General features: G+C 60.8%; 1 protein-coding gene across 1 annotated transcript in view; it reads right to left on the reverse strand.

Moving 5' to 3' along the window:
* The window catches only part of LAMC3 (laminin, gamma 3), a 19232-nt gene extending 5370 nt beyond the window's left edge, over nt 1–13862 (reverse strand). The window contains 17 exon segments of the mRNA XM_009886225.1: nt 4–68; nt 188–341; nt 685–930; nt 1013–1201; nt 3120–3338; nt 3598–3710; nt 3921–4119; nt 4407–4523; nt 6000–6136; nt 6668–6766; nt 6847–6964; nt 7140–7248; nt 7250–7326; nt 8070–8134; nt 9059–9189; nt 9301–9605; nt 13490–13862. Of these exon segments, the coding sequence (XP_009884527.1) occupies nt 4–68; nt 188–341; nt 685–930; nt 1013–1201; nt 3120–3338; nt 3598–3710; nt 3921–4119; nt 4407–4523; nt 6000–6136; nt 6668–6766; nt 6847–6964; nt 7140–7248; nt 7250–7326; nt 8070–8134; nt 9059–9189; nt 9301–9605; nt 13490–13862 (2716 nt within the window).
* Nucleotides 13863–26151: the final 12289 nt, after the last annotated feature.

The raw sequence follows: 26151 nt of genomic DNA on the forward strand, positions 1-26151 counted from the left end.
GGCGGGAGCACTGCCCCGTCAGCGCGTGGCACCCACTCTCCTGTGACCCCGTTGGGTGGCACTCACAGCTGGCACCGAGGGGTGGAAGAGGATGATGAGTGAGCAACGCATGCAAAGAGCGGTGACCACAGCCAGTGACACAGAGCCACCGCTGTCCCCTTGCAGCCCCACGCCGTGCCCCACATACCTCCTGCACCCCACGGCAGGCTGCAGGCCGTAGTAGCCGGGCTGGCAGAGCCCGCAGGCTCTGCCCATCACGTGTGGGAGGCAGTGGCACTGGCCCGTGCCGGGATCGCAGCCCTCCTGCCCCGGGGCTGAGCCGTCGGGGTTGCAATCACAAGCTACGGGAGACAAAATCCCACTTACATCCCGGCATGGGGCTGGCAGGTGGGGGGGTGGGAATGGGGGGCACTGGGGCTGAGCCCCTCACAACGTGGAGGGCTGCGTCCCCCCGTCAAACAGGGCTCCGAGAGGCTGAGCCCCTGCAGACCAGGGTATCTCCGGGGAAGGACGGCAGTGGAGAGAGGGAGCAAAGGCCATTCCTGAGTGGTTGGGGCCAACCCAGATCATCCATCGGCCCCTAAACCCCCTGGGCATCTTTCCACCCTCTGCTTCCACTGCTGGGAGGATTTTGGCTGCAGTGGGACCCAGGGGAGCAGGGCCAGCCCCCGGGTCCGTACGTACGTGCACACTTCCCAGCGGGTTCAGGAGCCCGAGCGTCCCCGTAGAAGCCCGGCCGACACCTCTCGCAGTGCTCGCCCGTTGTGTTGTAGAGGCAGCGCAGGCACCGGCCGGACACGGGGTCGCAGTTTCCCACGGCGTTGAGATCCACGTTCCCGTGACACTGGCAGGGGATGCAGGGATGCACGGGGCCCCTCTGCCCCAAGGGGTCCCCGAAAAACCCATCGTCGCAGAGCTCACAGCGTTTTCCTGGGGAAGGTATAAGGGTGAGGAGGGTTCGGCTGTGCCAGTGCTGCCCGCGGCCCCTTTACCCACCCACTCGCAGCCTCACCTCTCTGCCCCGGGGGGCAGTGGGTGCAGACCACCTCCCCGCTGCCGGGCATCTCGGTGCAGGGCGAGCGGCCGGGGCAGGGGCACGGCTTGCAGTCATCGAAGCGCCCTACAAAGGGGTTGCCGTAAAACCCGGGGCTGCAGCGCTCGCAGGAGGGACCTTCTGTATTGTGCAAGCACTGGCAGTGTCCTGCGAGGAGGAAAATGGAGCTGAGGGTCTGCAAAAAACCCAGCCCCAAATAACGGTGGGGACAGGAGGAGGGATGGAGAGCCAAGTGCCGAGTGTGGCACACTGCAGGTGCCGAGAGGGATGTGCAACTCCAGCCAAGGGATGGATCATGCTGGGATTGCACATCCCCAACCGGGACTTGGAACACTTTTCCCTCCCTGCCCTGTCCTTGCTCAACGGAGAAGGTTTTGGAGAGGACACTGAGGCCACAGTGCCAGCTCCACGCTCCCCCGCGGAGCGGGGACGAGGCGGTGCTGGCGCAGGCAGGCAGCACCGTCAACATGCACGGAGTCTGTCGGCGCCTGCGATAATCGACAACACATTTCCCAGCGACGAGGCGCGTCGTTTCCAGCCTGTCATGGAAAACACAAGCAGCCGACCGACCGGCACCCCAGCGGGGAGCGAGCGTCTCCTCGCGAGCCGAGTCGGTGAGTCACAGCCTTCCGAAACCAGCTGGGGGGAGGAGGAGGAGGAAGGATGCTCAAGGACCCCCCCCACCTCCAGGCAGATGCTCTGCTTGACTGGAGAGAGAGAAGGAGCCAAAGGGAGGATTTTTTCACATGATTTGTGGAGTCAGGTCATACCGGGCGGGTTGCGCAGGAGGGAATGGGTATTTTTCCATTTTCCCCACATCCAGGCAGAGCCGGATGATGGAAAAGAAAGGAAAAGCGGGTGGCAGGAAGGAGCGGAAAAATAAACGAAAGGAAGCATGTGGGCTGGTTCAGGCTGGCAGCTCCAGGGCTGGGACATGAAAAGCCTGGCCCCGTCCCTGGGGACTGTGCGGCCGGCGGTGCCAGCCCCAGCTCTGCGAGACGAGGGGTGAGTTTGCAGAGCTGCTGCTGTGTTTCCACTGGCATAGCGGGGCACTGGCTGAGCACAACGACGCCTCTTCCAGCCCCTTCCATCCCAGCCGTACACTATTGTCGCTCCTGGCCGAGCGGAGCCGGCCAGCGAGGAGCCCCAGGGGCTCCATCCTGGTACCGAAAGCATCCTCTTGTTTCCAAGCTCTTTTCAGCACCCATCAGAGCTGCTGCTTTCTGCAGGGGTGGACGGGGAGCAAGGCAGCATCTCACAAGCCCCTCGTGGCTCTGCTCTCCCTTTCCCTGGGGCTGGCAGCAGCAGCGAGCCTGGTGCTGGATACACGCAGCCACCTCAAGCCTCAGGGCAGCGGGTTGCAATCCTGCCCCCCTTCCCTGACCAAAGCCATCCAGACACTGCCTGGCAGGAGACGGGAGAGCCAACACCCTGTGAACCACCCCAGACACAGCTGTGCTGCCCCCAAGACTTCGCTTTTGATTTTTTCCTGCCTTCAAGCCACAATCCCTGCTACAGTCACGCACCTCTGAGCTGGCTCCGGAGGCAGAGCAGGGCTCGGGCTGGCAGCACAAGAGGTGGCTCCTCTGGTGCCTTCCCGTGAGCCTGGCACCACTGCATTTTCCTGCTCTTTTACTTGTTTCTCAGCTCAGGTTCACCCCCAGTTTGCCGATGCCGGGGCTGCGCCCGGTCCTGCTCCGCTCTTCGGGCAGTGATGCTGCCTGCGAGACCCGTCCTGGCAAAACCCTCTGCCTCTCTCCTGCCCTGGCCTCTGCCTCTCCACTCCTCCGAGGACCAAAACCTTTCCTTTCTCCTCCTTTCTGGTCACAAAGTACCATGAAAGATGCCCCTCTTATTATAAATTACCACTTGTTTTGCACTTCATTAATTATCTCTGCGCTTATGAACCCAGTCCCTGTAACCAGCCAAGCAATCCAACTTGCAAGTTTGGGGTATCGCAGCCTCACAGATGGTTTCCAGCATCCCTCGCAAACAAGCCAAGTCACGGATTTGTCACCCGTGCACACAGTGGCGGCGCAAGTTGGGGGGCCGGTGGGGTGCGCACCTGTGAGGGGGTGGCAGTCCCCGTGCTGGTTGCAGGCGCAGGGCACGCAGCTGACGAAGGGGCCACCAAAGGGGATCTCCCGCTTGAAGCCGGGCGCGCAGGACTGGCAGAACTGCCCGGCGTAGCCCGGGGGACATGTGCACTCCTCCACCCAGCCCGCCCGTGCCCCCGGCCCGGGGCGAGCGGACGTGAGCTGGACCTTGCTCAGGGACAGCCTGCCTGCAAAAAGGGAGAGCGGCGTGAGGATGGGATGGCCCATGTCCCAGCCCTGTTCTGTCCATCCCGTCTGGAAATACTCCAGACAGCCATAGGAGACCCCAAAATACCTCCTGGAGAGGCCAGGGGTGCTCACAGAGAGGAGCCAGCCCCTGCCCCAACATACCCCCTGCAATGTGTCTCGTCCCTGAGAGCTTGATGTTGTCCCCAGCCCCATCCCAGCTTGGTCCCCAGCACGGGGACGTTGCATGGAGCCACCCACCTTGCATGGAGCCATGGCTCACACGGAGGCGGAGGGCGGTCAGGTTGGAGAGCAGGCGCTGGAAGCTGAAGGCCGACAGCAGAGGTTCTGCACCCTCCTCTGCCTCGTGCAGCCTGTTGGAGAAGGAGCGAGGGAGGAAGGACAGGGCCAGCCTGACAGCCACCCGCCGCTCGAGACCCGGGCGCAGCGCTGGGGGCACAGTTAAATCCCCAAAGGGGGCAGGGAGTGGGGCTGAACCCCGCAGCACAGGGCAGCCCAGGCAAGATCAGACACGCTGTGTCCCAAACCCAGCCGAGGTACCCCCAAAGTGCCGCGACAGGTACCTGAAGGTGACAGCCAGCTTTCCGCGCTGGGGCTGGCTCTCGCTGCTGGACATGGTGATCTCCATCCCCTCACCCTCCAGCACCAGCTGGACCCGGAGCGGGGGCACCCCAGTCTCCATCCCCGTCCCGTTCCCATCTGCTCCCAGCAGCAGGGACAAGAGCTGCCCGTAACTGAGGCGCTGGTTCTGCAGAAACTTCTCTGTGGGTGGAGAGAGGAGCAAAATCTGTAGGACATGGGTGTACCCTGGCACGGTCCTGTTCCCACCAGCATCACCAGGAGCCACAGTCACTGTCCTAGAGCAGGGCCAGCTCCAACCTGCCCTCCCAGGGTCCCAGCCCACCTCCCCCAATGCCTCGTGTTACCAAAACACGCTCAGCTCTGGGATGGAGCACAGCACCTCATGCACCAGCTTAGAGGTGCGATGTCCCATGAGAGCACCAGGGGGTCCCCGTGGCAGAACAGGACCCCAGGGACGTGGCACATACCTGGTGCAAGAAAATCCACTGTCTCCTCTCCATCCCATTCGGTGACGATCTCCCCGTCAGCGCAGCGCAGAGGCAGGTCCACGGTGCCCGGAGCAGCGGCAGCCCATCCCTCCAGCCCTGCATGAGGGCACACAGCAGTGGCACACGGGCAAAGGGAGCAGCGAGTCCCCACCAGCCCAGCGCCAGCGGGGTGCTGCTTTTGGGGGTTCTGTCCCTCTTTCCGAGACTCTCCAGGGTCATGTAAGGGGTTGGCGCTTTGCAACACCCTGCTTCGCTCAGGCTCTGTGCTCTCACGTACTGGAGAGTGGCCCCAGCCGCCCCCATATCTGTTTGTTTTTTTAGATTTGGAGGAAATTATTATCTTTAAACTTTTGCCCCTCTGCTGGGCTGCGGTTCTAACATTACCGTGGGCTGGAGGGGCAGGAAGCCCAGGGAGAGACGGGGCGTAATTGCATTAAGTTGGTTTCCTTCGGAAATCAGTTAAACTCCCCCCCCCCACTCCCCAGGGTTAGTTATTTCTTCCAGCCCCGGGCGCCCGCAGGATGAACACTTGGAAATCCCTCCCCAGCTCTGGAGTGGGCTGCGCTCGATTATCAAATTGACCCAAATTTGGACCCTTTCACCCAGTGCAGGAAACTTCCAGCTGATGCAGCTCAGCTGTGGGTTTGGGAGCACGTTGGGGAGCGGGGCTTTAGGAGGCGGGGGAGGGCTGCACCCTGCCCTGCGCTGCCCGGTCCGGCCGAGCCTCTTGCAACCCAGCCCAGGGCTCTGCCAAACCTGTTCCTAAACGAGCAGCCCCAAATTGGCTGCATGAAGGGTGGAAAAAAGGCTCAGTTTAAAGCCTGGCTCGGTTTCAAGGCCGTGGAAGACGTTACGGCAGCACAGCAATTGGCAGCGGGGATGAAAGGCAATCAGGATAAACCCGCGCCTGGCGTGTTCGCCTCCATCTGCTCACTGTCGGGGTACAGGCGAGACAGAGAGCCGTGATGGGTGCCCGTACCCTGCCGAGGTGCAGGCGTCGGGCTGTGCGGCAGATGGCAGGGTTTCCCCGAACATCCCGCACACATCCAGCCCTGCCACGCACAGCCCCGGCTGCAGCTGGGCGAGAGCACCTCATCCCGCTCCACCGGCCCCCCCCGGCTGCCCTACCTCATCCCTGCTGAGGATGGGGGGGGGAGGGAATAAGGGGGAAAGTTCCCATCCTTCTAGTTTTTATCTTTCTGAGATGATTTTTAGTGCTCCCTGCCATCCCTGGTGGGGTGGGGTGGGATGGCTGTGTGCAGTGCAGCAGCCATCTCTGAGCCATGCACAGCCCTGGGAGCAGGTCAGCATGGAGGGATGCCACGGCGGGGGCAGAGAAAGCCCAGGAGGAAAAGCCATGGAGCTGGGGGCAAAAGCAGGGGTGAGTCAGAGAAATCACCCTCCAGCCGCCACCATCAGCCAGCCCCAGGACAGGATGCTCAAGCCCAAAACAGGGGATGCTCAGCCCCAAAGCGGGATGCTCTGCCCCAGCCTTCCCAAACCGCCAGAATTTTTTGGCTGGAGTTGGTGCAGCTGTGCCCTTCTTTTCACCCGGGGCTGGGGAGTTGGTACCTTGGCTGAAGTCGGAGCGGACGTGGGTCACCTCGTAGCCATCTGCTGCCGTGCAGGCGGTGGAGTGGCCGTAGCAGAAGCAGCTGGGGCAGCCAGCAGGGTTGTGGGGCTGCAGGTTAAACCAGCCTGGCTGGCACCTGGGCACAGGGAGGAAACAGGGGCAGGTGGCAAGGGGCAGGCATACCCACAAGGGACCACAGCAGCACTCTGCAGGGGACACTGGTGGCAGCTCCGAGTGAGCCCGGTCCCAGTGGTCCAGAGGGATGCAGCCCCTCACCCCCCCAGCCAGCCGTGGGCTCTGCTGTGGGGCTGCAGGTTAAACCAGCCTGGCTGGCACCTGGGCACAGGGAGGAAACAGGGGCAGGTGGCAAGGGGCAGGCATACCCACAAGGGACCACAGCAGCACTCTGCAGGGGACACTGGTGGCAGCTCCGAGTGAGCCCGGTCCCAGTGGTCCAGAGGGATGCAGCCCCTCACCCCCCCAGCCAGCCGTGGGCTCTGCAGGGAGCGACCCTGCAGGATTCCCACCGCAAAGCCCCGGAGAGGGGTTGTGTGTAGGGGCTGGGGAAGCAGCAATGCCCCGCGAGAGTGAAGACGCCTGCCCTGCACTGATCCCAGCCTGGAAAGGGGCCGCGGTCCCGTCCCCATCCCAGAGTCACGGTGCTTACCTGTTGCACAAGTGCCCCTCCACCCTCTCCTTGCAGGTGCAATGCCCCGTGTTGGGGTCACAGATGCCCACGCTGCCCGCGGGGTCGCAGGCGCAGGGTCTGGATGGGGCGAGACAAAGGCACGAGGTGAGCCCCGGTTCCGTCCCGCTGCTCCTGCCGGGGGCCGGGCCCCTCCTCACCTGCAGCCCCCTTCGCTGAGGCTGTGGTAGCCATCCTTACAGCGCTCGCACTTCCAGCCCGTCACATTGGCTTTGCAGAGGCATGTCCCCGAACTGTCACACTGGGGCTGCAGAGAACCTGTGGGGACCCCAGCCAGCCCTGAGGCTCTGCCCCAGGTGGGGAGAGACACGGGTGGGGAGAGATGGGGAGACCCCGGATAAGGGAGGACCAACCAAAACCATCCCTCCCAGCCCAGCCCCGGCTAGGACAGGGGTTTTGAAGCCGGAGCCCGGTACGGCGCAGCCCCACATACCTGCGGGGTGGCAGTGGCAGGGCTGGCAGGCTGCCTGCTGCTCCCAGCGATAGTGGTTCTGTTGGCAACGCTCGCAGTGGGGACCGGCCGTGTTGTCGCGGCAGTTGCGGCCAGGGGCCCCCGGGGCCGCGCGGGCGGGAGGACGCCCGGGAAAAAAACTCCTCTGAGCGGCCGCTGCAGTTGCAAGCTGGGGGGAGGCGGGAGGGGTGGTCAGCACCCGGGGAGGGGGTGCACAGGGCTCACCCGGGGGTTAAAGCAGCCTCCTGGGGGAATTGGATGAGCCAGAGGGGCTGCTTGGATCAGCAGCGTGAGCTTTCGGCAGTGCCTCTGCCATTGGAAGCAGAGGTGGGTGCAGCACCGTGCACGGAACAGACGGCAGCACTCACGGGATAAGGAAATGTTGGGGAATCCTCAGGGTGATGCTGTGAAGGGGGGCCCTGGGGTGCGAATCCTTAAAGGATTACAAATCCTTAAAGGGAGGATGCCAGGGGGATGGGAGCAGTCTTTTCTCAGTGGTGCCCAGTCACAGGACGAGGGGTAACGGGCACAAGCTTGAACATAGGAAGGTCCACCTTAACATGAGGAGGAACTTCTTTACTTTGAGGGTGGCAGAGCAGTGGCACAGGCCGCGCAGAGAGGTTGTGGAGTCTCCCCCTCTGGAGCCATCCCAACCCCGCCTGGACGCCGTCCTGTGCAACCTGCTGTAGGTGACCCTGCTCTGGCAGGGGGGTGGGACTAGATGATCTCCAGAGGTCCCTTCCAACCCTGACCAGTCTGTGATTCTGTGAAATCCCCCCTCCCTGCCCAAAGCAGCCTTAGCGAATGGAGCAGGGGCTTTCTCCCCACGCAGGAGGGGCGGGGGCTGCCAGGCGAGCTACTGCAGCCCATCGGGGCCGACCACACGCCGTGACCAGCCTGGCCGATACTCACGGAGACACTCGTTGGCAGCCTCGGCGGTGGCGCGGGCCCCAGCCGGCAGCGGGACGGTGCCCAGGCTGTGCAGCGTGTGGCCCCGCTGCTGGGCAGGATCGCCCTGGGGCGGCCGTGGGGCAGAAAGCAGCTGGGGCTGTGCTTGGCCTTGAGGGCACCCGTGGTGTCCCCAAGGTGCTCCCATCCCAGCCAGCTGGGAGGTCACACGCTGAGGGTGGCCCTTGTGAGATGCTAACCAGCTCCAGCTGCTGGGGCCCGGGGAGGCGGGGGGCGGACATGACAGTGACAGGGGCTGGGGGCCAGCTGGGAGCAGGCCGGGCCCCACTGCCCGAGGGGAAGCAGCGCCGACTGGGATGGAGAGATTTCCCACTCCCCAGCCCGGGGAGGGCACGTGCAGCACAGCCCATGGGCAGCACCGTGTGGGTGCCACCAACATCTCTGTCCCACACCGGCTCCTCTGGCCGTGGCCGTGCCGACTCCAAGCTCCTCCACCGGCCTCCGCAGCCTCAGGGCACCTCTCCATTGGCATCCCGGGACCCTTCTTTTGCTGCCCACAGGGGCCAAGCAGGGCCACAGGAGGAGCCACACGTTCCCCAGTGCCGTTAAAAGCTGTGGGACTGGGAGAAGGCAAAGCTGATGGCAAACAGAGCTTTGGGCAACCTGGTCTGGTGGAAGGTGTCCCTGCCCAGGGCAGGGGGGTTGGAACTAGGTGGTCCTTAAGGTCCCTTCCAACCCAAACCATTCTATGATTCTATGATATGGAGAGGGCTTGCAGGGAAAAGACCTGCTTTCTGCATAACTGGAAGGGCTCCAGGTTTCACCACCCATCTGCACACCATCAGATCTGGTTTACACATGGAGGAAGCCATATTTGAGCAGTTTGCCCCAAAAATGCAATTCAAACAAGACCGAGGTGGGGAGCAGCTGCCCCCGCCCCACAGCCCCCGGGAAGGGACCGCCTGCTGCCCTCAGGCTCGGCTGCCCCTCACCTGCCGCCGACGGAGAAGTCAGAGATAGCGTAGTAGTACGACTGCAGCACTTTGGGGTCCTTGAAGATGTCGTCCCCGAACGTGTTGAGCCGGTTCAAGGAGATGAGCAGGTCGGTGACAGTCACCCACTCCTGCAGGGGACACGGTGAGGGGTGCAGGGCATCACAGGCAATTTTACCCCGGTATTAGTGCACCCGGTCCCGGGGCACCACACACCCACCCCACTCCCACCCTAGCATCACCTGCAGCGCGGGGCTCCCGTCAAAATTGTAGGCGCTGGGCCGTCCCTCGAGGGTGGAGAAGGCGACGTTGCCCCCGCTCAACGGGGAGATGTCACTGAATTCGTCGGTGCAGAAGGCCACTTGCTCGTCCTCCCCCGGCCGCAGGTAGTGCCGCTGCCGCTTCCCGTAGGTCTTCTCGCAGGACGCGCTGTAGTACTGGAAGGGCACCCAGGGCCCCTCGGCGTGGCTGCGCTTGTAGATGGCGAAACTCTCAGGGCGGCTGGTGTGAAACTTCAACCGCACGTAGGTGATCTCGTAGGCTTTGCCTGGGGACAGACCCGCCACGCTGTCACCCTCTCCCGGCTGCCTGATGGGCACCACAGCCTGCACCAGGGCTGAAATTATCCCGGTGCCCCATCCTGCACGGCTGCTGGCATCCCACACGGGCACCATCCCGCTCTCCCCACCACGGCTAGAAGCGGAGTGGTTTTGTGCAAAGCAGAAATGACCATCCGGCTGCCCTTAACCAGCTCCTCCTCGCTGCAGCCCAAACCCCATCCAGCCCCAAATCAGCTCTCGCCCCAATGCAACCCCTCACCCATTGCGGGGATGCACCCAGGGGGTTTGCATGGGCAAGGAGCCGCTGCAAAGCCGAGGCTCTAACCGCCAGCCCACGGCACGGAGCAGCGTCCCCGGGGCAGCGGTGCCACGGGGGTGGGGAGGTGGAACGGCTCAAGGCCGGTCCCTTCACGAGGAGCCACGTGCCAGGACCCGGCACCGCTGCCGTCTTTGCCGGCATGAAGACAAAGAGAGGCCACCAATCCCCGGGGCAGATGGCGCAGCTCTGAAAGTGCTTGAAAGAATTAGCAAAAAGAGGAAAAGAAAACACCAAAGCGAACATCAGAACCGCTTAATTGCCAGAGATGAAGGACCAGCTCAAAGACTGGATTGCTCCATAACAACACCGCTCCTGACAGCGCAAAACAATTAGCTGCAAGGTTTTGGCTTTATTTGAAAAGATAATGAGTTGGGAATGTTAGAGGGGTTATTCTGGGACTAGGAAAACAAGCCTTTAATTGGGCCCATATGAATACTGTCGCATATGTGCTGCGACTTTGCTGCGGGGGAGCCGAGGCAGCCCGGCTACCGGCGCTGGGAAAAGCAGCTGCTTCCCATCAGGGACACAGGGAGCACCCGGCCGAGCGCCCGAGTGGGGACAACAGACCCACTCGCAGCCCACCCGGAGGTGACGAGGGCCGGGAAGGGGCTGCAACCGGGCTGTCCCCCCACTGCCATACTCCCCTGTGCCTCCCCGCAAATTCACATCCCTCCAGGACCCCTCTGGAGCCGGCGATAGTGGGGGTGCCCCTCTCCTGAACCCCACGGTGGGGGGACGCCCGGCGGGCGCCGGTTCCCAGACAGCACGGTCCCGGGAGGGATGTCTAGCAAAACAGCGAGGTCGGGGCCATCGCCTCCCGGAGCAGTTTCCTCTGGGAGAGGAAGGCAGCTCAGCGCTGTGTCAATAAACAGCTCCTGCCCCGCGCAGCCCCGTGCGAGGGGAGGGTGGGCTGGACTGGGCTGGGGGGACCCCGATCTCAGTGCCTCCGGCTGGGATGGGGGAGACTCGCTGCCCCAGGGAAGCATCCCGAGGGAGCGCGTGCTTTTCCCAAACAGGCCTTTTAATCAGCCAACTTCTGCTCAGGAAAAAAAAAAAAAAAAGAATCCAGAAAATAACCCAGGCTGGTGGTCTCCCTTTTCCTGCTCAAAAAGGTGTTACATGTCCCAAAAGCTGAGTGTGCCATGGGATGGGGACACCGGGGGGGGCACGCAGGCAGCTCAGGGTGACAGCACCAGCCCCCCTGATGTTCTCCCAGCTGTGCTGTCCTCCAAACCATGTCTTCACCGGCCTACCGCAGAGCCCAAACTGCAGCTTGTACCACGCCAGGGGATCCAGGCGAAGGGGAGAGGAGCACGTGGGACGGTCACGTCAGTGTCTCCAGCCACCTCCAAACCCCTGGAACCTCAGCCCCGGGAGCCTGCCACAGGCTCACATCCCACAGGAAAATCAGCATCAGAATCACAGATGCAGACGCTGCCTAATGTACACTCTGACATGAGCCGTTGGCATTCCGAGAGCTACCCGAGGAGCCCCGGTGCCTGTTGCCTTTGCAAGCCCGCGGATATTTTGGGTTCCTCCCTGACATCTGACAGGCTAAACGCAACAGCCACAGGCGTTCGGGATTATCGATCTGCTCCAAGTCCGATGCACTGCAACGGCATGGCTGAAACCTCACAGAGAAGAGAGATTTAGAGGAGGATAATCTAATTAATGCCAATCAACAGCATGCAGGTAAACACAGGTCTTGTCCAACTCATTCGATATCTTATTTAATAAGCTCCCCAGGTAACCACGCTGGAGAACCTACAAGACGTCTGAGTCGGGACTGAGCGAGATGAGCAGGCTGGCAGGGACGAGCCACATGGGTTAAAAAAAACAATTGCTGGGTGGAGCACACGAGCAAGGAATCGAGGACTCATCCTGGGCCACGTCCGGAGGAGCTGCAGGGGCCGGTTGGGATTTTCCTCCATAACCCAAGTGAAAGCATGTAGGTAGCAATTAAAAGGTCTGCAGATGGGACAAGAACAGGGCCCGGGGGCTGTGGGAAAGGTCAGACAGCAATGTGCCGGGCACGAAAATGGCACGTTTTAGCATGGCAAGATATAAGAGCCATGCGGGAATAAGGGTACATTTGCAGGGGGATGCTCCGGCTCAGGAAGGGACGCATGGATCAGGGGTGAAGATGGGCTCGGTGCAACGTTGTGCTTGGATGTGTTCATGGGAGATAGGCATAGGCAGAGTGGTCACAGGCGCTGGACAAGACTCCACTGGAAACCCGAGTGTGGGGTCTCGCAGGGTCTGCAGAGGCGCTGGGGAAGAGCCAGGAGAAAGAGAGAGATGGGGAAGCAAGCCCTGAGGCTCAAGGAGGCTGCACACATCGACGTGCGGAGCCCGCACATATCTGTTTGCCGAGCTGGGACTAGTGGCCACAAACTTGCCCAGCGGTGGCTCGCTCAGCCATGCAGGTTGCATTCGGGTTGTCTATGCTCCGGGTCAAACACAAACGAATTTGGGGCAACATGACAGCCTGCATTAGTTGGGCGAGGGGCCGGCAGATCCCCTCCCGCGGGGCTGGCAGGAGCCGGAGCAGTGCCCGGGCATGGCACGCTCCTCCGGCATCCCTTCTCATGCCCAGCGGGGAGCCCAGCCCCAGCCTGGGGACGAGGACCAGATGTCCACCCGCTCACAGGGGGCTGGGAAAGCAGTGACCTCCGCCCAGCCGGGCAGCTCCCGCATCCCTGTCAGGGAAGGCACAGACCCCCCTCCGTCACCCCGACTCCGGCCACCGGGTCCCACCAGCACGGCTCTGTGCCACACCACGCGCTCAGCTGTCCCCTTACCAGCTCCAACCGCAGCCCCTCCGCTACCCCCCCTTCGGCGTACAGATGGCAGGAGACGGCAAAGAATGAAGATTTTACAGCCGGTCAACAGCCAGGATAGTTTAGATGGCAGGAAAGTGTTAAAAATCCTTTTTGAAATGCCAGGCGTACCCCAGGGGTTTGAGTACGCTCCAAGCGGGGCGGCTTGCACAATATTTAAAACACTGAAGGTCGGATCCCGGCTGGGGAAGCCTGCTGGGGGCTGCGCGGTGTGTGCAGAGCTCTGTCCCCCCGAGACGTACCGGGCATCCGCAGCAATGCACAGGGGCAGAACGGCACAGCTTGGCACCCACGGTGCTCACCCCAGTGGCAAAGCTCTCACGGGGGGCTGTCTCTGCCTCCCCCCGCCTGCCTCCCGCTCCGCAAACTCGCATCACCGGTTAAAAGGAGCCTTGAGGCAGCGGGAGAGCAGGCACCCTGGGCACGGCTGGCTGGGAAGCGGCAAAGGCGGGCACAGCCACCGGCATCCTCACCCTGCAAGGGACCGGGGCTCAGCTGATGGACGGGGCAGACCCTCCCCAGGTCATTTCAGCGATCTACCCTTTGCAGAGGGCATGCCCCCTCCTTGCACCCCCTAAAAACCCCGGGGAGGTTTCTGTCTTTAACCCAAAAGCAGCACCAAGAGCTGGGGAGTGCAGAAGCATCCATCCCCCCCCAGCCGTGCACCCGGGTCTCAATGCACTCGCTGCCGGTTTCCCTCGCCGGCACTTACCCAGGTGGAGGGTGATGTTGACGGAGTTGGGGTGCTGGATGCCAAAGGCCATGGACTGGCTCTGCCACCAAGTGCTCTCCTCCTGGCTGTGGAAGTCGGTGAGGAAGGAGGCGTTGTGGTGGAGCCGGGGGTCGGTGGCATCGCAGCGGTGGCACAGGGCGCTGGCATGGCGGGCACCCATCTGCTGGCAGTAGTCCTCGGGGGGGGAACCGCACGTGTTGGTGGCCTGGGCGGCACGGCCGAAGGCGGCGTTCTCAAAGACGGGCATGCAGCGGCGGGGCTGGCCCCGGGGGTCCCAGCAGGCGGGTGAGCCCCCCGTCCCCGTCCCCAGCCCCAGCAGGACCAGCAGGCAGAGCCCGGGAGGCCGTGCCATGCCGGGGCTCGCCTGGCCGAACTCTGAGCCTCCTCTGGATGGCATGGCGGGAGCAGGCGGGACGGGATGGGATGGGATGGGATGGAGTGGGATGGGATGGGATGATGAGATGCTATGGGTCCCCCTACCCGGCACCTCCTCTCGCTCCGAGGTCCATCTTGTGGAAGCTGCTGGGAATGTCGAAAGCTTCGTGTGTGAGCCTGGGCTGCGGGGTTTGGGCTTCCCCCAGGCCACCCTGGTCCCCGGGCCACAGGGCCGGGCAGGATGGGACCCCCCCAGCGAGGTGAACCCTGGCCCTGTTCCTTCGGGAACCCGGGGGGGTGGTTGGACCTTCAGCTGCACGGATGGAGCTGAGCTCCTCCATTTCTCAGCCCCGGGGATGAGCTCGGGGTGATTCATGCCCAACATGTGGGCTTTTCGCTTAAATTGGTGGGGGTCACCGATTTTCTCACGGCCCCAAACTCAAGAGGGGGTGGAGGAAAGGCAGACCCAGCACCACCCCAGCACCCACGCCCTCACAGTGATTTATGGGGACCCCACTGCTCCCCCACTCACACCAGCCTGGCTGGGTCGTGGGACCGTGGCACCCCCCGATGCCTCCACACCAGCACCCATGGGTGGAAGTCCCATCCCTGCCCGCTGCCACGGGGCAGCCCAGTGCCCTGGACCAAGGCAAGGGCACATCACTGTGGAGGCATCTCCATGGGGCAGCAAAACCAGACAGTCACCAGACCTCATTAGCAGCTTCTCAGGTAATGCTAATTACAGTCTGTGCCAGAGGGGTTTCCTTTCCAGACTGTGGCACCCTCCAGATTTGAGCCATGGGGACAGGAGGGTGACAGCAAGCAGGGAGACAGGCAGGCCAGCGTGGTGCCACGCTCCTGGGCAGACCCCGACACCCACCAGCCCCGCTCTGCAGGGGGCTGTTTGCAAAAATGGGGGATGCACGGGGGACCACAGGCTCTGCCCCCCAAACTCCTCAGCTGAGCTGCCCGCAGGAGCCCTGGAAACTTAGTCCTCATTTATAATTGAAGCTCCCTTCCTCCCCTTCCCTTCTACTCTTATTTATTTTATTCTCCTTCTCCATGCACACTGCAGGGAGAAAGCACCGGAGGGAAGCTGTGAATCAGAGTCTTCGGCAGCGGCTCCCGCAGCAGCACCGTTTCAAAGCCCCATTACCATATATTGACCTGGGCTCTGACAGCCGGAGCCAGCTCCGCTGGGAAGGGCGAATTTCCCAGCACCGAGGAGATGCGCATCAGCTGCCTGGGAGCAGGCGGCCGGTGGCAAACCCACTGTCAACCTCTGGAGAGAAAGAAAAGGGTTTTCAGCTTAATAATTGCCTTGCATGTCTCCACAACCAGTTTTAAAGGGATTTGCATCCTGCAGGGATGAGTTTTTCCAGGTGTTTTGCTTTCCCCTTGCTACTGAGGCTGCAAGCTCTGGGCAGGAGAGGCTCCCTTGTATCATGGGTTTGCCATGTCTTCCTTGGGATGTTACACACACCCAGGAGATGATTTCCCTACCCAGCCCATGCCCTCTGGCAGAGGGGTCCACATTAGAGAGTGATTAGACCACGCAACCAGGGCTCGGAGGCTGCTTGTGGGATGCACAGTGGATTCAAGCAAAGCTGATGACTATCCCAACCCCACCTCCTCCTCCAGCATGGCCCACCCGGCATGGGGGGATAGCCCACAGGGCCAGAGCTTGATGGGAATTGGTGGTGACACTGCGGTGCCCAGCAGTGGGGATGCTGGAGCTGTTATGGGAGCAGCATGTCCCCAGACTGATTCAGCTGCATCCCAGGCTGGCCGAGCCCCTTGCCAGGCTCCTGCCAGGTGCTGGGCACAAGCCCATGCTTCCCCAAGGAGATGCCCTAAACTTGCTGTGCATGGGATGAGTGCTCCGGGCAGGATCTGGCTCCAGCTCGTGGTCTGGCACTGCTCTAGGACCGACTGCTGTTGGAGACTCAGACTGAAGGCCAGCTGGAAAACCTCACCCCCTCTCTCATGCACAGAATAGCAGTTCCTCACAGTCAGGATTCCTTAGATTGTCTCTGAGGGCAAACTGGGGAGGTGGGAGACTCCATCTCTGCACATATCGCCCCCAGTCCCAGTGGCTGGCAACCACCCTGCTGTGGCTTGAGAGAGGAGGGAGGTCAGCCAAGGGTCTTAGTCCAACCCTGTCCCCCATGCATGTCCACCAAGGGGAAGGAAAAGAAACCATCGCATCTAACTTCAGTCCCCAAGAGAAGGGCAGGAGTAGCCCCAAATAATCCCCTTTTCTCTGAGAACAAGCTGCTGGACACACCTTTCCTGCACCGCGATGCCTAGCAGGTCTGGATGGTGGTTTCTCACAGTGAAACCTTCACACACAGATGCATCACCTTGCCACAGGTGAGCTTCACCCCTGGACGGGATGAAGAGCTAAAGCTGGTTACCGGAAAACCTTTGTCTTCCAGGAATACAGATGAGTTTGAACAAGGGTATCCACTGGAGCGATCAGAGCTGGGATTTCCCCCCAGCCCCACTGGTATAGTGAGGCCCAACCTCAGGTGAAGTCCCCTGCACATAGAGAGACTTCACCCACTGCCCCAGCACGCTAGTGTAAGCATGGTGGAGAAGTGGTGACCAAGGCTGTGATGGCACCCTAACCTGCCGTCACAGCCCAGGAGCCTTCTCCTGCCCTGGTGGGACCTGGCACCCCGTAAGGGTTAAGAGCCGTGGAGGCGGTGAGGAGAAAACGTTCTTCTGATTTGCTTAATGAACGTTAATTAAGGAGACAGAAGATAGCAGATTCCTTCAGGGTAGAGATGAAAGGCCCGTTAATTAAATCTGGAGAGAGAGCGCAGGGCCGACTGATCCTCCTTCTGATCAGACCTGACAAGGCAGGCACGGGGCGGGAGCGAGGTGTGCCAGAGCCCGCAGCCCCCGTCCCCCACAGCCCAGCTCAAAGCTGGGGCCACGGCCGAGTTTCAACGGGGTGCCTGGACGTGGGGATGGGTGCCACCACCCCCTTCCCTGCCTCCCCCACCCCCGGGGCTGAGGGTGGCCCCATCCCACCGGGCTGGGGTGGGAGCTGGGTGGGTGCCCCAGACCCCAGCTGCACACTGGGCTGGCACACGCTTGGTTTCCAGCGGATCCTTCCCCAGAGGGGATGAGCTGCCCTTGCTGCGGTGCCGGCTAAGCTGAGGTCTCCCTTGGCCAGCTCCATCCTGAGGAAGAGGAGGAAGAGGAGAAGAAGGACCGTGCCCCCAGCTCAGCGGTTTGCTCCAGGTCCTGCTGCCAAAGCCTGGGCACGGGGTAAATGGGAGTGGGTCAGAAAGGCACTGGGTGCCCCTTTGTGCCGGTACATCTCCGTGCCAGGAGGGACGAGTCTCTGGGGCTGACCGTGCCCTGCTGGGATGGACCCCTCCTCCCCGTCCCCAGGTTTTGGCACACGCTCTGCCTCGACCTCCCGCAGTAGGCAGCTCCTGCCACGAGTGATTTGCTGAAAAGGGGCTTTTCTGCCCGTAGCTGAGACCCCAGGAGGCTGTCGCACACTAATGGGATTCTGCCAGCAGCCTGCTGCCTCCCATGCTCCCCACCGCCCTGCCAGCTTTTAGCCCAGGCTTATTTTTAAATGCAGAGCATCCCCAATTACCACCCCAAACCCACAGCAGCTGCCTGCCCTGCCTGCTCCCCCCCCCCACCCCATCCCTCGCCCCGGGACTGGAGCGGGGATTAGATGCAGGTTCAGCTGCACGATGCCACAAGCATTTCAATGGGCACAGCCACAGCGCTCTGCTGCTCTCCTGGCACGTGAGGAGCAGAGATCTCCAGCGCCGAGGGCTTTGTGGCAGGGTGATGGGGTGGTCCTCGCCAAAAGCGGTGGCCCCTTGGGCAGAGAGGACCAGCCCATGAGAGCAGCCGGCAGCTCTCCCCTCAATTCTACTCACTTCTAGGTGAAGACCCCATGGAGTGGGAAATGGCACGTGCAGTGTAAATAATGTCTGGAGCATCTCTTCCGTGCGCTGGCTTATTTTGTAAACCTGAACTTTGCAAAATGTCACGAAACGGAGAAATGGGAGACCTGGGATGAGTAAATCTCTATTAGAAATTCCCCAGGATGGCAGGCAGTCATGTTCTCGCTCGGTGATGGCACATTACAGCCCAACCCCGGCTCGGGGAGCGGGGTCGTGCGCAGCACTGATTGCAGAAAGTATTTAATTAACACTGCCATAAATACTGCGCTAGCGATGCCAACCAGACCACGACGGGGCAGGATGCTGCCGAGCTGCGTGAAGTTTTGCCAAGGCAGACAAGACGAGCGAGGGCAGAGAGAAAATACAGCAGATTTTGCTCCCTGCCTTGCCCCAGCCCTTGGGTGCCTTCGGGAGGGCGCAGAGTAGGATGGGACAGGGACATTGCTCCTCGAGAGGATGTTCCCTGAGCAAGAAGGCTTCACCATTGGCACTCAGACAAGCGAGGAAACCCCATAAATGAGAGACGAGCTCCCTGGGAGCAAGATGCTCCCAGAGCGATTGCCAGGACAGCCATCACTGTCCTCTCCCCTGATGTACAAAGAGCCCAAAAGCCACCTTTTTAGAACTAATCATCCCCAAACTTCCTCAGTTCCTGTCAGACAGTGAAAATAAGGACATTGCAGCTTCACTCATGCATGACCACAAGCTCATCATCTCACAGATGAGCTGAAGGACACCAGACCTGACCCTATCCAGGGACACAGGGTGACAGCTGAGCCATTGGTATCTCCAGGGCACACACTGTACCCACCTCACTGGGGCTCAGGAGGTCGGGGACCACGAGAGGAGGAAGAGCCGGGTCAGCACAGGACCAGTCGGTTTCAGGCACAGCCAAAAAGTCCCTTTCCCCGCCTGAGCTCATCAGTAGCTTAATGATACCTGCTAAAAAGCTTCAGAGTCCCTAATCGCTCATCATATTACGGCTGCTCACAAGTGAGGCCAACCAGTACAAACCTCCTCGAAGCCTTTCTAATTAAGAAGCAGGAGCTTACGCTCTCCCAGCCCAAAAGCAGCATCTCAGATAAAACCAGCAGCCTTCTTGCAAGCCCCCAGTCTCCCTTGATAAACCCCCTTAATGGGCTTGTTAGCATCACCTGAGGCCACCTCGTTGGCTAATGAGGCACATCTGTCTGTCTGTCCTCCCCTGCTTCCCTGCTCTGGGTGGGGAGATGTCTGTCTGTCCACCCACCCACCCACCCATCCATCCATCCATCTGTCCCCACCATGGCAGGAGCCATGGGATGTGCCCGGCACAGCTGCCCCTAACCCTGTGCTGGGTCCCTGGGCATGTCCCCTGGGTACCCCATCCACGAGGTGCCCTGAGCATCCCATTCACCGTGAGGGTGGGTGACAGCTGAGCAGCAGCAGATGCCACCAGATGGCCACCCCAAGCAGAGATCCAGCTAAACCGATAACCAGGAGGGCGCTGGAGCCCCTTCATTTGCTAAGTGACTCCCTGTACTGGTCCCACGAGGAGGCGGGAGGGAGCTCAGGATGGTGGCACCGAGCTCCTGCCCATAAAGCCCCCGGGACATTTGCAACACTGGTGCACCCACATGGGTGTTGCCACAACAGTCTGTGGTTGCAATCGCTCTCTGCGCTCTTTCCTGAGAGGCGCCGAGCACTCGCAGCTCATCACAGCGATGGGCTCCCAGGGGGGGCTTTAAAAAAGCAGGCTTGGAAAGCGCTTAAGTGCTTTTCCAAAGCCCCCCTGGGAGCCCATCGCTGTGATGAGCTGCGAGTGCTCAGCCCCTCTGCCAGGGACTGCCCCTCCGCAGCAACAGCCCCCCCTCCTTCCTCTCCCCCCATCAATAAGTGATGGTCCAATAGACTCTGTGACAAATAAGTTGTTGTGGTACTTTTGACTTTAAAGCAGTAGAAATACACCACCACCACCACCACCCCTCCCAGTGTGATCTACCATGTCTTTATATTCCCAAGCGTGTCACCCCGGATTGGGGCTGGGGCTCTGATTTAATATTCTCATGAAAACCAGTGCCCTCATCCAATTACCACGGGGATTTCGGTGCAGTCAGCAGCTGAGCCGCTGGCGGCCCCCAGCACGGGAACCTTCCCCACAGGGGACCAGACCCACGCTGTTCTGGCCAGGGCCACTCCAAAGGCACTGGGAGTGAATTTGCCACCCCCAGGTGGGATGGGTTGGACTGGGAAACACTGGTGGGAACTGGAAGCGTTGGGAGAGCAGCAAAGGCAAGGCATTGCTCCAGGCTGTGGCAGGGCTCTGCGGGTAACGTCCCTGGAGAATTCCACTTACAGCGGGACTAAAATCCCTCTGTTTCGTAGTCGAATGCCTGCTGCTCCGAATCCCCCTCCAGCCACGGAGGCTGGATGCTCGCTGGTAATCCTGCATCATTTATTTTCATTGGCTGACAGAAAAAAGTGCCGTCAGAAAACCAATGTTAGCTATGCTGGCTGGCATATAAAATGTAGCTTTAATTGTATTTTATTTGGCAATAAGAAAATAGAAGCAGCGACAAACCCTCCAGATATTCTCCCCCTCCCCCCCATTTAAAATTTCAATTTGATAATTTTATGACTACGTTGCAGATAAAGCCCAACAAAGCATGTTAAAGTGAGGGGAGTGATTTATCCTTTTCAGTGGCACATGATCTTTGGACATATTTCCCAGCCCATAAATATTAAGACAGTCTTTTTTTTTAAAAAAAAAAGACGACTATATTTTTTTTTTTCACGTCAACTGTTATTTTTCAACCAACAAACCACTATTTCTTCCAACCCTTGTTTCCAGCCTTCTGGTCTCTAAAGGCAAAATGATGAAGTATTGGACATCCGAACCAAAATAGCAGCGATCACGGAGCAGCTTCACACCCTCCAGCCCGGGCTGGGGCATCACACCGTGTCCTGCTGCGATTTTACACTTTAAAGGACATTTTTCATTTGCAGAGAGGTTAGGAGGGCGACTTCAGCACTCTTCATCCACTTCCCAAAGAAACGGTATAACTGATTTACTACTGGAATTGGAGGAAGGGGCTGACAGACCCGTGCTCTGCCTCTCCTGACGCCGATGCCGGCCGGGAACTGCACGGGCTGGCCCCGATCGGGGGTTTCCCTGACCTTTTCCCAGCATCTCTGCAAGTCTGGAGGATGAAACCTTCCAAAGTACTGTGACATTTAGAAACCAAACCTCTGCCATCGATATATAAACCTGATGATTTCTCTGTGCCAAGTGGAATAAAAGACTCTGGGTCTTGACTAACCAGCCCGGCTCAGCTCACCCCCCCGTGGCCGAGCATCACGAGCATCCTTCGGGTATCGCTGCAGATTTATTTGCTGGATAAAACCCCTGCTCACACCTGGTGTGGCAGCGATGCCTTCGAAGCAGCGGGTGCGGCGTGTGGTGCTGGGGGGGGTCCGGGGAAGGGGTTAATGGGTGGGCAGAGGCGGCGCTGGGGAGTTGCTAGGAGACTTGGGGGGACTGAGCAGAGTTGACTCTCCTCCTCCCAGCCCCGGACGGATGCTTCCCCATCCTGTTCCTGCAGTTTCAATTAAACCACTGAATTAATTTCTTACAATAAACTCGGCCGCTATTGCACTTTGCATTAGCATTCATAATTACTTTTCCTGCAAATATAACCCTTAAACAGAGAGGTCTTGGTAGTTCGGGAGGGAAAGCTGGGGCTCCCCCAGGCTGCCAGCCAGGATGGGGGTGCCCGCCTGCTGAGGTTAGCTTTTCCCAGCCAAAAGCCCTTTTTGGGGGCTGCCGGGGGCGAGGGAGCTGGGGGAGGCACCACCACCTCCTGCTCACCTGCATATGCTCCTCCAGATGGCCCGGGCTGCTGCTCTTCATGCAGGAAAAGGTTTTAAATTAAAATCTTGCCTGTGGTTTTTGGAGATTTTTTGGCTGGTTTTTTTTTCCCCGCCTCGCTTTCCAGAGCTCCAGCCCATTTGCCATCATTAAGTGTAGATGGAGCAGCAGCACGGTGCAGCGGGGCCGGAGGGTGCGGGGGGGGGCTCAGTGGAGGTCTCCAGCCGGGGTCCTGCTCTGCTGAGGTGGCTGCGCACCCCCCTTTCAAGCAGGGATCACCCCCTGCTCTCCGCACCCCTCCTTGGCTGCCGGGAAGCTGAATCGCTCCTCTGCACAGCCCCCACGGGAGGAGGGCTCCCTCAGATGCCCGGCCCTCTGGACATCCATCCCAGCAGGATCCGATCTCCAAACCAGCCCCTTTTCCCACCCAGCGCCATCCCCCACAACAAGAGTTTAGCTCCTGGCTTTGCAGGGATGGATTGGGATGGGATGGGATGGGATGGGATGGGATGGGATGGGATGGGATGGGATGGGATGGGATGGGATGGGATGGGATGGGATGGGATGGGGGAGATACAGCCTCCCTGCTGCGCCCCGTGTCCAGCAAAGGAGTGAGACCCCTGTGGGGGCAGGATCCGGCCCCTCCAGGGACTCCAGGATGCCAACTTTTCACAGAAACAGCGGATTACAGCACATCAGCTCCAATCGATACTCTGCCGCGGCAGAAAGCAAAGGGAAAAGAGGAACAAAAAGAGGTTTCTCAATTGTGGAGGATTTGGGGGTTTTCTTGTGTTTGGAGGGAGAAAAAAAAAAATAAAAGCCTGAGAAAGGGCTGAGCAGGAAGGGCAGGGGAGCACAGCAGGCTGCCCCCCACCAGGGCACCGCTGTGGGGTGGGACCCTCTGAAACATGGGGTGCCAGGCAGAGCACATGGGCATGGGGTGGCCGTGGGGTGGGCACAGGGTGGGCGTGGGGTGCTCCACCTCCACCATGCACAGGGGATTTGGCTCCTTCCTCCCCGGATCGGGGCATCCGCAGCAAAACCATCCCGGTTTCCGCCACCCCAGGGGATTTGGCAGAGAGAAGAGAGGTGATGACATGCTCAGCTCCCGGTCCGGTCCTGCTGAGATCCTCTCAAAGGGCGACCAGGCTTGGGGATGCTCTGGACAAAAAAAAAAAAAAGAATGTTAAACAAGGTTTTTCGGAAACCCAAAGGTCTTGCACAGGGCTGAGCAGAAGAGATGTCCCGGGAGCTGCTGCCACCGACCCACTTTTGGCTGCAGCCCAAGACCTCTTTGCAGGCAGTTTGTCTCATTGTCTGAGCTATCGATTCCTCCCGTGGAAAGAAAAGGCCCCGGTGCAGCGAGCGGTGTCGCGAAATGATGGACAGAGCGCTCTGCCCTTGCGAGAGAGGCTCTCACCCCGGCAGCCCAGACGGCCTTTCCCCATGGGACGGGGGGACGGGGGAGCCGGCACAGGGCAGTGACGGGGACAGGAGCTGGGGGGCACCGTGGGCTGCTCCGCTCCCACGCGGGGGACACCCCGGCAGCCAAAGTCCCAGCAGGGAGAGCACCCAGGGAGGACCTGGCACGTGTTTTTGTCACCCTGGCTCAGTGGCCTGGCAGAAGACCGGTCGGGCATCGCCGCGCTCTCCCTGTGGCTGATTGGGATGAGGCTCACGCACCTCCTCTGCATTCTGTGCTCTCGCCGGCGCAGGGGCGAAGAGCTTTGAAGGAGCTGCCCTTTCATTATTAATATGATGATGATGTCTGACGCCGCGTGTGCGCAGCGACGGCTCTCTGCCTCCGGTGGCACCCTGCCAAGAAAAGCGAACGCCGCTCCTCGGGGAGGGGTCCATCCCCGTCGTCCCCCCCCCCCATCAGCCTTTGTCCCCATCCCCGGCACTGCTCCTCCACGTCTCGGACAGTCAATAACGGAGCGGTTATGCCCTGTGCACCCCCTCGCTGGATTGGACCCGTGGGACATGGGTCCTCTCACCAGCGCCGGCCCGGTGGTACCCTGGGGATGCAGACCAAGTGCTGGCGGAACAGAACAAGGTGGGTGAAGCACCACCGAGCCCTTTCTTGTGGTGTCCTACTCCCCAGAGGGTCCCATCCCCGCTGGGGCCATGGAGCCAACCCGAGCCCAGCCCCTGCCCGCCACCACTGCTGCAACCGTGCTCACTGTCTTGGACCACGAAATAGAAGATAGTGTCTGAAATTGTTTTTAAAAAAGGCTCATTTTAGTGCATGGGTCTCTTCCTGTGTTGTTTCAGTCATTTTCTGCCCTCAGGCCAAGCCGGGACCCCCGGGCAGCGTGGGTAGAGCAGAGGGGGAACCGTCACAGAGGCCTGCCAGCATCCTCACATCAAACGTCTCTCCCGTTTTTGCCCTCGGGCCACAGCCTGAGACATGAATCATCCCCTCCCTCTGCCTATCGATTGGGGCTGGGCTGCAGGCAGAAACCCCCTCCCCACCCAGCCAAGCCGCTGTCAGCCCCCGGGGGGGTCCAGTGCCCAACAGTGCCTGGCCATGGTGTGTGCCCACATCTTTGGGTGCACCCTGAGCGCCCAATCCTCCCAGCACAGCCCGTGGGGTTGGATCGGGGGCCATGGGACCATGAGGGGTGGCAGGGCTGGAGCCACGGGGCTCAGCTGGCTGCGGACACCCATTCCTGGGTCCCCAGCACCCCAGCTCCAGCCAGACCCTGTGATGGGTAACGGGAGGTGACACTGCTCGGCGTGAGTCAGTGATGAGCCAGACCAGCGTCCCCGCTGGCCACTGGCCCGCCTGAGTGGCGTGCATAGGCAGAGCTCGCCAGGAACGTCGCTCAGGCTCTCAGAAACACGGCACCCTGAGCCAGGCAGGCACCCTGCCACGTCTCGGACAGCCACGCACCAGTCTGAACATCAGGGACAGTGCTGGGACACACCAACCCGGACCCTGCACCCGCACCATCGCCAGCACCCCCGTGTCAGGGTGCAGCAGGGCCATCCCAACCCCACTCGCGCACCCCTGCCCGGCTGGCTCCCGAGCATCCCATCCCACACCAGCCTCCACGGATCGGTGTGGGTTACGTCAAGGTATGTTGGATTGCAAATTAGACGTCAGCCCGCTGCACGGTCCCGGCTCCATCTGCAGAAAATGAGTTGCTGGACTTGGAGAGTGTCCAGTTGTGCAGCTCGGCGTGCCTAACACCCAGGGCTGACAAGCCACTGAATCACTGCTCCCTGCGCTGCCAGGCCACATGAAGCCAAGATACATTTCTTTTTAATGATAAGTTTTTATTGTTTGAAGTTCAGTTAAACAGCCTCCCGGGCGTCCGCAGCCTCCTGCTTCCAGAACGGCCGAGCGGTTTTGGGGCTGAGCTGCGCCGGCAGGGATACGCCGAACACCCCACCGGTGGAACGAGTTGGATGGTCTCAGCTGTAAAGGGAAGTCCTTGAAAACCGTCTGTGGGGAAGGAGCTGGGCTGTCGGCCATGAGCATCACCCGGTAAATCCACACAACATCACCGCAGCCAAAGGCAGGATTTGCACCTGGCTGGGGGACAACACACACACACAGACACACACACACACAAACACGGGTACTGACTGCTCCAGCTGATGGCTGTGCTTCCCTCCCCACCCCACAGAGCCCTTCGGCACCGTTTGCCAGCCCAGCACCGCACCCCACTCTTCCCAAAACGGGCTGTGTGTTCTGGAGAGAAGCCGCTTAGAGCCCTGGCCCCCAGCACCTGCCACCCACCACCCCTGTGCCTGGTCTGCCACCGCAGGGAGGCAGCCCCCACCCCAGCGAAGCTGCTGGAGGGTCCCAACTGGGGCTGAGCCCCAGGGACAGAGCCCCAGGGGAGTTCGGAGCAACCCCCAGCCCTGTTGTACCACCTGCCCAGGGCACAGCTCCACACTGCAGGAGGGGGAGTGTGCAGAGGGGCTGTGGGACCACCCCCCCACCCACCCCCCAGCAGTTCTCCCAGGGGCGAGAGAACCCAGCCTCCCCCCAGCCGGATTAACGCAGGGCTGAGCCATCGCCGCTCTCACGATGCTCCTCTGAACCTCTTAGCAACGCTCCTGCCCGCAGGTCAGACAACCAGCAAATAAAAGATTTAAGTGAGGTGCCGCAAAGGTACGGTAAAGAAAACCACATCCACGGCTGGAGAGGTGGCGGTAAATCAGGCCAGGGAGGGACTCCTGCGCGGGAGCTGGCAGCACACAGGGCCAGCACCGCTGCGTTGGGCTGAGAATGATGGGGTTTGGGCAAGCGATGCTCCAGTGGGCATTGATGTGACCCTATGTGCTGGGGGGCCTGGCCACTGCCTCACCCCAGCCAGCACCAGCTTTCCACCACGAACTGGGTTTTGCTAAGCGCCCCCCAGCACTTTGGCTACCCTTGGGCACAAAGGTTGGGGGGGGGGAGCGATGGCAATGCCCCCCCCCCCCCCCTCTGCCCCGCACCCGCCCCACCCCTCCCCCCTCCT

The sequence above is a fragment of the Charadrius vociferus genome, unplaced genomic scaffold (assembly GCF_000708025.1).
Source record: "Charadrius vociferus isolate BGI_N301 unplaced genomic scaffold, ASM70802v2 scaffold2185, whole genome shotgun sequence".
Lineage (NCBI taxonomy): Eukaryota > Metazoa > Chordata > Aves > Charadriiformes > Charadriidae > Charadrius > Charadrius vociferus.